This window comes from Spodoptera frugiperda, chromosome 1, assembly GCF_023101765.2.
Source record: "Spodoptera frugiperda isolate SF20-4 chromosome 1, AGI-APGP_CSIRO_Sfru_2.0, whole genome shotgun sequence".
Lineage (NCBI taxonomy): Eukaryota > Metazoa > Arthropoda > Insecta > Lepidoptera > Noctuidae > Spodoptera > Spodoptera frugiperda.
The window spans coordinates 202,145-215,161 of record NC_064212.1 but is presented as its reverse complement, the minus strand read 5'-3'; the positions used below and the strand labels follow the sequence as shown (position 1 = coordinate 215,161).

The 13,017-nt window shown below is 39.6% G+C and overlaps 1 protein-coding gene across 1 annotated transcript; it reads right to left on the bottom strand.

The window, feature by feature from the left end:
- Positions 1 to 309: 309 nt before the first annotated feature.
- On the bottom strand, positions 310 to 12,468 carry LOC126910980 (uncharacterized). The gene is made up of 3 exons (XM_050695668.1): positions 12,357 to 12,468; positions 8,448 to 11,576; positions 310 to 425 (listed from the first exon to the last, which is right to left on the bottom strand). The coding sequence occupies exons 1-3, from the start codon at positions 12,466 to 12,468 to the stop codon at positions 310 to 312; spliced, it is 3,357 nt and encodes a 1,118-aa protein (XP_050551625.1).
- Positions 12,469 to 13,017: the final 549 nt, after the last annotated feature.

Below are 13,017 nucleotides of genomic sequence, written 5' to 3'. Positions count from 1 at the left end.
AGCGTTGTAGTATTTAGGGTGCATTTTGTCGTTATTAAAGTTACACACTATTGAGCTTATATATAAACGAATCATTCTGTTATTTGGCTTTAAATAATTTATTGTTGTTAACAAGCTGACGTGCTTAATTTCGGTTGATAGAATCATTTAATTTTACCACGAAGCCACAATTATAATTGAAATAATAAGTCGCAGGTTATCAAGTTAGTGAAACAAAGCGCGAAGTCTAAATAATGCCGTAGTTGCGAGGGAGAACAAAACGATAGTGTTATCAGTGGAGGCGCGGCGTGCGGCGCGCGGCGCGTGAAATCAAGACGTCTGCGCTGAGAGCGCGCCGCCGGCGGCTGCGGCGTGAACAGATAACGCCGCACCTCCGCATTTGCATACAGACGCTGCGTTCCCACGGGCCACGAGACCCGCTACACCTGGCACGCACACATTGTTATACATTACAATAATATTATTTATAACACAGTAACTAATAATAATAACTAAGCACAGCACAAGCTTCCTTATTAGTCCAATCATAGTAGGTAATAGTAACCTATTGTACTAAAATATTGAGGTTGATATAGGGTATCATAACTCAAATAGTTACGTGAGAATCATAATTATGTATACCAAAACCTTTACCGACTAGAAGGTAAGCCAGCCTCAGTCGAGGCGATGTGGGATATATAAAAAAGTCACTATCAGCGGAGTTTCAGGTAGGGACAATATTGTATTGGACTTATAAGTTATACTCGCTATTTTCCTGGGCCGACAGTTTGTCCCAGAAGCTGATATACCTAGTAAGATACATGCGAGGCATTCAGCGCTGATGCCGGCAATATTTGTGGAGCAAACACAACCCTCGCACTTAGCGCTGTACCTGCACTTAATGCTTGCAGCAGATGCAATACTTTCCTCTGTGGATTGCATGCATTGTGTGTGGACCGCGACGGTTAAGGTAAATAGATCTACGAATGCCAACATAAAGTAGGCCATAGATATATGTGTTAATTTTTAGTTTAGTCCTTAGCATTACACATATTAACTATGCTAGATGTCTCGTCGCTTCATTTCCTCATTGGTAGAGTGGTAGCGTATTGAATTGTGATTCGCGTGACGGCTTGAGAACTAGAGCACTAATTTCGGCTATTAAAAAAAATTATCGCGGAATTTAAATTTTGGCCATATACGGTAACAAGCTAACCTAATATTACATGGGGTCCATAACATAATGGGTGAAAAGGGTGTTAATTTATTAACACTGAAATCAAATCTTATCATAGCCTAATCAAGCAAATGTGATTGATGAGGTCGTGAAGCGCTGCAAGCTGTAAAGCGTGAGTCGTGCAGCGCTACAGCGGCTTCAATGTCGAGAAGTAATTAAGTTTGAAAGCAGTTAGCTGCCATACTGATGTGTTTGTTTCTCAAGTTAATGTCTCGGCGACAGTGTTTCTTACTTAACATTCTGAGAATCACTTCGTAAAGTCTTCTGAAGGGTTAAACAGATATTACTGGTAATTAACTAACTGATGCTTTACCCGAACTAGGAATCGAATGAACCGGCAGTCACACTTGCAGCAGCGAACCAGAAACCTTCCATTCGAATAAAGAGAAAGTCTAGAATAAGAATATTATTTTCCTAGGTATAATAAGATTGTGTACCTGCAATAAGCAGCTTTATTAAACAGGGATTTTATATTTCTTTGACTAGAATATATGAGCGCAGCACACTGCATCTACGAACTGAAGCGAATAATAAAAGCGCTGAGAGAGGACTGTTTGTGTGTAGACTCGGATTAACTGAATATTCATCAAATATTAATGAGTTTATTGATTTTAATACGAGAGTGACTGTAGCGGGGGACTGATAAAAGTTTATCAGCGCGCCGCGGCCGAGTGTCTGATACAACGCGGCGTGACAACAATAAATTCTATTGAATTAAAATGTTGTACAGCGCCGCAAACCTTTGTCGTACACAACGGCGCAGTAATAACAGCGGAATATTTTGTTTGGCTAAACAATCCTTTTCAGGCTGCCTCTATTAATCAAAAACAACTCCGTAACAAAACGGCCATTGTCGTAGCTATCGGCATAAAAGCGGCTCATCCCGAACGTAACCGAATATAGCCGAGTGCGCCCGACAACCTGAGTTTATTCGGCCGCATAAAAGTTTAACTAGAATGTGGAGCACACAGATTTTTATATGTACGCTGCACGCTGCACGCTGCCGACCTGCCAGACTGCCGGCTGCACGCAATGGCGAATATATCGCGTCGAGTACCGGCGCCGCCTGTTTAATAACAAATGGACATTTAAAAATAGGCAAATGTGCGAAAACAAGCGAATAAATGTAAATAGTTAGGAAATATGAACGCTTTGTGTTGTGCCCGAGTGAGGCGAGCGCCGGCAGGCTTTGTAGCTTAATGCGACTGTTGTTTTACTAATATTGTGTTTTTTGTCGGACGCTCGGAACTGAAAGCGGCTAAATTGTATGTGATTTCACCGAGTTTCACATAGGACGCCGGAATGAAAAGAATATATTAAAATCTACATTAACGTCAATTATTTATGTTTCTGTTGAAAACCGTTCTTCTGTGGAATACCGAGTACGTGAAAGGCAATTTCGTTATTATTTAGAATTGTGTATGACACAATGACATTAAATAACTATAAAACCTGTGTTACAGCTGCAGGAGTCTACTTCAATCAACACATAATTCAATTACAAACAGTGCACACTGCATCGTTTCGCAGTGTAACACAATTGAATAGACGCAAGGAAATGTCTTGAGCCAGCTCAACGTGCGGGTATATATTGGCATGCATTGTGCAATTACTGGCCGGCGGGCGACTGTGGGCCGACGGGTGACGACACGACGACGCCGGACACGACACGACCTCACGTGATTTACACGCGCAATCAACAATCAGTTTGCGTTACTGCGAGTACTAGTTCAATGACTGAGCCATTATGGCAGGCGGGAGAGCACAATGAAAGTTAACTGCTCCATCAATTGTTCCACTTTTAAATCTGATTGCTTCTGAGTAAAAGTTCTCTTATTTTATGTTCATACAATAAATGCTTCAAAGTGCTTTTTATAAAATAATATCAGCTACAAGTTGAACAATATAGAAAACAATAATGGAAAAGAAGTTAAACACATTAGTGAGTGAAGTAGTGAAGCCGCTCGACTGCTGTACCTCATACGAAGCAATATCGTATCTGCCATAAAGTACGTATAAAGAATTCAGTCAGGCTGGCTAGATATTTGCAGGTACAGATCGCATTACCAATAAAACAGACCATTTCTTCGATTGACTTTTAAAGTTGTTCGCGGAAGCTATTTACAGAAGTGCTACAGGGAGCATTATAAGGAATCCTATTGGCTTTATTGCGAGGGCCGCGTGACGGATTGATTCAATTATTGAACTTAAGTAATTGAATCACGGTTTTAAAACCGATACGGCACCCGGCAGCCGGTGCTTGTGAGCCTTTATTTATTTATTAAATGGGTTTTGTACGCATTGTATCTGTTCTTCGGTGTATATACTGAGATAAGCTAACTTGACTGTACTGGGAGTGGTTAGTATTGGCTAAGTGGCTCGTGATAGTTGAGACAACGAGCGCGCGGCATGCACGGCCATGGCCGGCAACTTGTCTAACACAACAAATAGTTGCCGAGTTCAAGATGTAAATTACAGCAACATCGTGCAAGTATCAGCTCGCTGGGGCAGTGCACGGTTACTGCGCACTGTCTGGGCAGTTACTGTGCAGTTACAGCGGTTACTGTGGCACAGTATTGCGCGTTGGGGCCTGCGACTGCAGCCGCTGCTACAGTTTACTGGCAGCTCAGTATATTGTCTGTGTGGCTGCTTGATATATATTGGTGTATCTTTCATAATATTGTATGTGGACTTGGATTAATGTCTCTATATATATTAGAAAATAGTCTATATAGTCTGTTTATATCGGTCTATATGCAGGACAAAAGTACGTGAACTAAATACTATCTGCAGAGAAGAGCAAGTTTATTTTAGTGAACAAATTAAAATTAATTGATAGTAATAGCTATTTTCCACACGTTTCTACTGAAATCCAGTTATTTTAATCTGTACTAAAAAACCTGTAATTTTAGTATAGTTTTAATTCACAAACTTTCACAAACATAGTTTAAATTTATTTTTCAATGAAATAAACAATTGATGGTATCACTTTGCAGTGCACGTGTTTCAAACTGAAATATTTTATTATTTGTTTCATTGAGTTTTACTAAAGCGTTGATGTTATAAAAATGTTCTGAACAGACAGCGTACTTACATATGTATTAAATTATTCCGAAACTATGTTTAATTTATCGGCGCTACGTTTAGCCTACTAATTCAACGTGTAGGTAAACTCTAAAAATATAATATTGTTATGCTATCATGACCCTTTTCTATACATATACATTGCCATCAATATAATAAGATATGTCTGTGAATCTTAAGATAGTTATACCTAAGGAGTACGAATAAACTACGGAAACATATCATAGTATGTGCTGCCAATATATAGAGGAGTATGCGATAGTGAGGACATTGTCTCGGAGCCCTCTCTGTCGGAGGCTCGTCTCAGAACACTGTTAACAGTGTTGTGCTCTGGGGCTACGTATCGCGTTGTAGCACGGATCATAACGCATTAGCTGGGACGGCGTCATGCAAGCTAGCAGCCACTTTATTGTAGTTGGCAATAAAGCTAAGACTTTTTTTAATATTGTATTGCGTTTACAGCCTCTTGTGATAAATAAATCATTCGCAAATTCATTAAATTGTGTTCGTATCTTTATACCAACCATTTAATTCTTCGGCGTCTTTATTCCATTGAATTCGACAGAGTAGAACAACTACAGAGTTAGAAGTAGAACAATAAAACCACAAATAGCTCGCTAACTGCAAACAAGAACGCGCGCGGCGCGCTATATAAGCCACTGTGGAGATAGCTCCACACATCGATCTCCGCACATTAAATAAACACACGAAGACTTTCCGCTCGCAGCCGGCAGCCGTGAGCCGGGGCCGAGCCGGGGCCGAGCCGGAGCCGGAGCCGGCCACTAATATCTAATATCATAAGGGATTACCAACAGAATTAATGGCGGAGTTAAATACTTCGGTCCGAGAGAATCCCACTGTTATGAGTTGGCCGTAGTTTTAAGCTCTAATTAAATCCTCTCTCGCATTTGACTTCATTCTGATGCCAACGGAATCGACCTTTAAGTTTGTGTTTCAATTTTGAAATCTAGACTTGTTTGTTGTTGTAGTAGTTTGTGAAATCCTCCTGGTTGTACCGCGCGCGGGTTATTACACTCGCAGGTAACACCAGCTCGGTCCGCTCCGGGAACTGGTTTGTTCTAACCACGTACTTGCGGGGATTTGGAAACGGGTTTCGTACCTCATTTGTTTTACAACTCAATTACCACATTTTTACAATTGTTCTGCTATTGTTGGACACAGTTTACTCTTTGCAATTGAATATTACGACAATAGACTTTTCTTAAACGAATACAACTTATTAAGAAGTTAGTCTAGGAACCACGGAGCGCTGAGTTAAAAGTTCTAGGCCTTCGTTTACTAAAGTAAATTATCATCTGTTGAGTGGGCCGCGCTAACTTTCTTATCAGTTTTCCGGCGTGTTGGAGGAATGGCTCCGTTGTGCATAGTGCCGTCCCGCACGACTGTGCCGCAGTGCAAAGCCTGGGGGATCGCGTTGCATTAGCCGGGCTCGAACCCGCTGCCCTGACCTACATACCGCAGTCTTCATATGCTGAACGATTCGATGCACTGATTGGATAGGAACGGCCGAGCGTTGGCTTGTTCGGGCAAATTTTCACATCGCTAATGTGTTGGCTCCTCTGCCAACTGCTCTGATTAATGAGGATTTAGGCTCCTCAGCTCTAGAGCACACTTTTATTTGATATTTTTGTGCAACGACTCCACTCCCATTTGTGTTTTAGAATGGCGCCATTAAAACTTTATGACCAATCTCTCTTATCCATTCGTATCTCAGCAAATATAAAAATTAAATCACTTTCCTTTTATGATTTCTATGTCAGTTGTGTGTTACGGCTAACTGATTTTACTCCAAAAGTAGATTCTCTGTTATCGCGTGTTTCAATTGTTTTAATTACGTATGACCAAACCCGAGTTCCCGGCGAATGTAAACGCAACACAGAACTAGTGCATAGTTGTGAGTTGCAGTAGTTGCGCTCAGCCGGTGCTACAGGGGACCGTGGTTGACTTCTCACGTGAAGCTGCGCTCGTTCCGTTCCCTGTTCGTGTACAAATATTACAGCCGCCGCGCAACTTGGAACACGTACCAACTTTTGTTTCAGTGCATTTTCAGGCGAGTGTTTGTGCTGCGGTGGATGTTGCGTGTTGCCACCCTTGCATGCCATTATAAAAAGATATAAATTTTACTTGCTTTTCTTTTACCTTTTCGAAATATTTATGCGGACAAAAAGTTAGGAAACTTATTTAAAATTGCATTAATTATTTTGTTTTATGTTTACGTGAACTGCATTTCCCGTACAAGGCTGAAAAGTCTATAATGAACGTAATTAATGTAATTACCGCACCACCAGATTGTTTTGACCCTTCCCTATTTATTACACGAGCATCAGAAAAACAAGAAGCGGCCCGCTACAAAGCAACAAAAAGCACACACAATTATATCAGCACCTACACAGACACAATAACCGGAGTAATGAAAAGAAGATTTATTCATTTTCACACGCGGGAACTCATTTAAACTTCGACGGCGGGCAAATAAACAAACCTTCGGGAAATAATCAGTCGAGCACTGAGGGCAGGCGGAGTCGGGCGGCGATCGAGGTCACATTACTCATATAATAATAAATAGCAGATGTTTCCTAGCTAAGCTACTAGGTGATCTGCTGACCTACTAATACACAAGATGGGGTGAAGATAAATAAAACCGCCTCTGTGTACTGTTCTAAGCTGGTATAATTTTTGGTCTTACAAATCAATTTTACCTTATAGTCTTGCCGGTAACGAAACCATAGCTCGCTTTTAATTGCGGCAACGCCATCTATCGAGCTATGAGACAACTTTTTCAACAATAATATTTTTTGACCTTAACAATAAGTATGATCTTGAACATACCGCCCACCAAGGACATTTAGTGGCGGAATGTCCTTCTTAACATTTGTCCTTAAACTAATAATAAAAATAACTAATATAAAAATAGGTTTTGCACAGGTTTAACAAAAAGACAATTCATTAACGGGTAAAATTACAACTGTTTTTCTTAACATTAAATAAACTTTGAAAACTTAATAGTAAACTTAAACAAAACTTGTAAACAAAGTAAGTAACATCTTCAACAAAAACTATATAAGATAAACCTTACAACTAAACAAAAATGTTCATCACGCATAACAAGTTGAGATGATACAAAGCATGTAGTTATTAAAATACTATTTATCTGCTACTGGCAAAATACACAGTTTGTTAGTTGGCCTCTTAATAATGCTTGTTTTGGTTTTTAATGTGACAACACGAGTGACTTTATCATCCCCTGGATGCTTTTCGACTACACGTCCTAACATCCAACGACTTGGAGGTAGATCGTCCTCCTTAATTAGAACAACGTCTCCAACGTTTGGTTCAGGAACAATGAAAGACCATTTATATCTGTTCATTAGATTCGTAAGATATTCACTGGACCATCGCTTCCAAAAGGATTGCAGCATTCGCTGCACGAATTGCCACCTTGTTAGAGAACCTACTGAAACATTCTCGTAATTGTAATCCGGTACGGAAACAAACGGTTCTCCGATTAAAAAATGTCCCGGAGTTAAAGGTATAGATTCTCCTGGATCGTCTAAATGAATAACACTAATAGGCCGTGAATTCAAGCAAGCCTCGACCTGAGTGAGGAATGTACTGAGCTCTTCATATGTGAGAGTAGACTCGCCTATTACGCGCTTAATATGGTATTTTGTGGACTTCACCCCCGCTTCCCATAGTCCGCCAAAATTGGGTGCATGAGGGGGAATGAAGTGCCATTCAGTGCCATTTGCTTCTAAATTTTCTGCAATGGATGATTGCAAAGTGGAAATTTGCTGAAGTTCCCTAGAAGCACCAACAAACGTGGTACCATTGTCGCTCCACAACTTTGAACAGTGGCCTCGTCGAGACACAAATCGTCTAAAGGCAGCCAAGAATGCCTGTGTGGTCATGTCACTGACTACTTCGAGATGAAGAGCGCGTGTAGACATACACACAAACAAACATATGTAGCCCTTGTACGATTTGTGTCCCCTACCTTTAGTGGTTCTAATATTTATTGGACCGGTGTAATCAACGCCGCTGTGCAGGAACGGCCTTGCCGGAGAGCAGCGAATAGATGGAAGCGAACCCATCATTTGATTGCGAATAGTTGCTCTTTGTTTCGCACAAATGATGCACTTGCGAACGTATAGCTTCACCAGTTCTCTTACACCAATGATCCAATAAGCGGTTCGCAAATAATTAATCATTAATTGTGGACCTCCATGTAGAGTTTTACTATGAGCGTCCGCAATTAAGAGTAGGGTAAAATGTGACTTCTTGGGCAAGATTATGGGGTGCTTTATTAGTTCATCCAATGGAGCCTTATCTATTCGTCCTTGAACTTTCATAATGCCTTTGTCATCAAGGTAAGGACATAAGGATTTGAGTGTGCTATTTTTCAAAGGTAAGTCTGATTTATCATATAATTGTTTGTACTCTGTTGAAAACTCTTTCTTTTGTACTATCTTTATACAACATTCTAATGCTTCATGTATCTCTTTCTTTTGCAGGTAATGTTTGCTTCTGGTATCTCTGTTTAGGAATCGACGACAATATGCAACAACTCTTAATAACTTTGACAAAGAAGAAAATCTCTCAAGTAAGTCAAAATCATCTGATATAATAACTCCTACATGAGTCTTAATCGACTGTTCTAAATTGATCTCTAAATCTTTTGGTCTGATATAAATAATTTCCTTTTCTTTCAGAAACTGTGGTCCTGAAAACCACATTGTATTTTGCGTAAACAACCCTGGTGACAACCCTCGCGAGGCAACATCCGCTGGATTATCTTTAGTCGACACGTGGAACCACTGCGAAGCCGTCATTGTGGTTAAGATTTCGGATGTCCTATTGGCGACAAAGGTTTTCCATTTACTGGGGTGGCTGTTGATCCAGGCTAACACCACAGTAGAGTCTGTCCACGCTTTAACCTTATCCTTGGGTATATTCAACACCTCAGCAGTTTCCATCAATAGTTGTGACAGGAGAACTGCCCCACACAGCTCTAGGCGAGGAATGCTTACTTGTTTTATTGGTGCCACGCGAGTCTTTGCAGCCAACAATGACACCTTGACCTCCCCTACGTCTTTAGTTAGTCGCATGTATACTACAGCGGAATATGCTACCTTCGACGCGTCACAAAATCCATGGAGCTCTACGTCGGTTTCTATGGTTTTCCCCAGCCAACGAGGTATATGAACTTCTGTAAGTAATGTTAGCTCTTCCCGATAAGTACGCCATTCTTCAGTTAAATTTTTAGTAAGTGGTTCATCCCAACCGAGACCCGCGAGCCATAATTTTTGTATAAAGATTTTAGCTACAACTATTGTGGGCGCTAACCAACCCAATGGGTCGAATAATCTAGCTATATCAGAGATTACAGTTCTTTTTGTTGCAGGTGTATTCTGAAGCGGCGGAAGATGGACGGTGTACCGGAAGGAGTCATCATTACGATCCCAGGTAAGTCCCAAGATCTTCATAGTATTATCTAATTTCATTTCTAATTCCTTTTGATCTCTATCTTTAGCTTTACTCTCATTTTCTTCGTTGCTCTCTACTTTATATTCTATTGTATTAATCTGATCTAATAACTCTTTATTGTTAGTGCTCCACTTTTGAAGTTCGAATCCTCCTTTGGCTAAAAGTTCTTTCATTTGCTTGTAGATTTGGATGCCGGTAGTTACGTCATCGCATCCAGTCAGTAAATCATCCATATAGTAGCAACTTAGTACCTTTTCAGACACGAGAGGATATTCGTCGCCTTCGTCGTAAGCAATTTGATGGAGAGTTCTGACTGCCAGGTAAGGTGCCGACGCTGTTCCAAAAGTAACTGTTACGAGTTCATAGTCTTTGATCGACTCGTTAGGACTGCTCCGCCAGAGTATCCTTTGGAACATAGCATCCTCATCAGCCACTCTAATTTGACGATACATCTTAATTATATCTGCTACCAGTCCAATAGAGTGAGTTCTCCATCTCATAATTGTGTGCCTCAACTCCGCTTGTAGTGTTGGTCCAACCATCAAAGTATCATTTAAAGACACTCCTCTATTGTTCTTTTGGGATGCATTGAACACAACTCGAACCTTAGTAGTGGTTTTGTCTTCTCTTACGACGGCGTGATGGGGTAAATACACAGCTATTTCTTTTTTACCGTCATCTTGTTTCACAGGTCGCAGGTGCCCTAAACGTAAGTATTCTTCAATTACATCCGTGTACTTTTCCTTTAGCTCAGTGTTCTTTGCCAACCTTTTCTCTAATGATTTTAATCTGTTTTCAGCTATAGCGCGAGAATCACCTGCTGTGCACTGCGGATCCTTAACTCGGAATGGTAACCGGACTTCATATCTACCGTCTGCTCTTCTTTTAGTTGTGGCCTTGTAAAAGTCTTCACATTGTTGTTCTTCTGGCGAAAGAACCTTTTTTGTACTAGTCTGATCTTGAATTTCCCAAAACTGTTTAAGAATTTGATCTAAATTGAACTGAGCGTGAGCTACACTAACGCATGGTTGTGTGTAACTTGAACTATTGTTAATGTTTGACCTATGTACTACACCAGATAGAATCCATCCTAATGTGGTGTTCTGAGCAATTAAAGTAGCAGTTGGACTTTTGATTATGCCTGTTTTTATTATGCAACCATAAACATCTGCACCTAGTAAAATATCAATTTTACTAGGTTGATTGAACTGTGGGTCGGCCAACTGTAAGTTGGTGATATCGAGCCAGTTAAAAGTATTTTTATTTAAGGCTTGATCCGGTAAGTATGAAGTAATTTTACTAATGACGTAAGCGTTGAAATTTAATTTAAAACCTGAATCTACCCTGGATTGAATAGTTATATTCACCATATATTTCGCTATAGTTGACTTCTGACCTAATCCTGACACCATTCCATGTATGGGAATTTTCTTAAGCCTTAAGAACTGCACTGTGTCCTCGGTCACAAAACAAGCCTGTGAACCTTGGTCCAACAGAGCTCTTACTACCTGATAGTTACCCGTCTTGGACTCCGCTTTTACTAGAGCAGTAGCTAGTAAAACTTGTCCAGGAACAGGAACCGTGTTGGTAGATATGCAAGAGACTACTGGAGCAGAACTAGTCGAAGGACTAGCTTCAACGACAGTAGGTTTTGATGCAGTATCTCTTTTGTTAGTACCGTCCAGATTTGGGTGCAGCAAGGAATGATGACGCTTATGGCAAAGTTTGCAAGTTGTTGGCTTCTTACAGTTTATTACCGTGTGATTGCCTCCTAAACAATTAAAACAAATGTTGTGTTGCGCTACAAAATTACGTCTTTCCTCCAAGGGTTCCTTTGCAAATCTTTTACAAAAGCACAGTTTATGAGACTCGTTACAATACTCACAACGTATGTTACTTGAACTCACTACCATTGATTTAGCAACATGCGAATGATTATTCTGATTTTGAAGAGTTCTTTTTGGTTCTATAAATTCAAGAGCGCGGAATCGGTTCTCTAAAAACGTAGCAAATTCATCATAAGTAGGCAATTCATTGGAATCGTGATTACTAAGACTTAATTCCCATTGTTTCCGCGTTTCTGAATCGAGCTTAAAAGTAACTATGTGGATGATAATGACATCCCAAGTTGTCACATCTACCTTTAGATTTTTCAAACCGTTAAGACAGTCATTTGTTGTGTCTAACAACTCTTTTAAAGAAATCGCTGACTCAACATGCATACGTTTTAACCCGAAAAGACGTTTCAAAATGCAGTTAACTAAATACTTTTTATTGCTGTATCTTTTCTCTAATTGTGCCCAACACTGACTATAATTTGCTTCGGAAACCGGTGTTTGTCTCACAAGCTGTTCAGCCTCACCGCTAAGATGACTCTTTAAGTAGTGCATTTTCTGAACATTGTCTAAACTACTATTGTTATGCACGAGAGATACAAATAGGTCTCTAAAAGTTGTCCACTCAGAGTATTTGCCACTAAAAGTTGGAATTGATATTTTTGGTAATTTTACAAAAGAGTTTGTACTTGATTTATTTGAGTTACTAGAAGTACCAGGTTCAGGAATAGTAGCCTTAGGAACATCATATTTAGCAAGCATAGACTTAATCAGACATGTGTATGTGATGTATGTGTCTTCTGTATTATCATATAATTCCGATAACATTTTAATCCCTTGCGTTTCATATTGTTCATGCAATTTAGTGTAATTAGTAACAAACAAATTCCAGTCCCGTTCTAATAACTCTCTTCTAGTTTGAATATAATCCACAGACAATCTTTCTTTAGGCGACTTTTTCAAATTAGTCAAGCCACGATGAATAACATTTTGAAGTTCCTTTAAAAGATTAACTAACCCTTCCATTTTATTGACCAAAATAACAACTCTAATAAAATTTAATTAAACTTAACAAAAACAATACTTTAATGAATTTTTCTAAGTGACCAACTAAGAAATTAGTCTAAGTGTAAAAATTTACTAAAAATTTTACAAGTGTTTGAACTTAATAATTTACTGGGACGGGAATCCGGCATAGACTCCTCGTTCCCTCGTTTTTTATAAAATTATTCTAAGTCTAACACGCACAAATTAATCTAAGACAAAATTACGTTAAAATAAACTAAGTCTTTTCTTCATAGATCACAATCCGATAAATATTCTAAGTCCGAAATTTCTTTAGAATAGACTTCAAAGTTGCTTGAAACTTTTTTGAAA

Bases quoted from the DNA above. Each gene is read 5' to 3' on its own strand.
- LOC126910980 (XM_050695668.1), bottom strand. From the start codon at position 12,468: ATGTTATCGGAATTATATGATAATACAGAAGACACATACATCACATAC. The intron at 11,577-12,356 runs GTACTTCTAGTA...TTAATTGTTTAG, and splicing joins GGCTACTATTCCTGAACCTG to GAGGCAATCACACGGTAATA. The intron at 426-8,447 runs GTGCGAAACAAA...TGTGCGTGCCAG, and splicing joins CGTTCGCAAGTGCATCATTT to GTGTAGCGGGTCTCGTGGCC.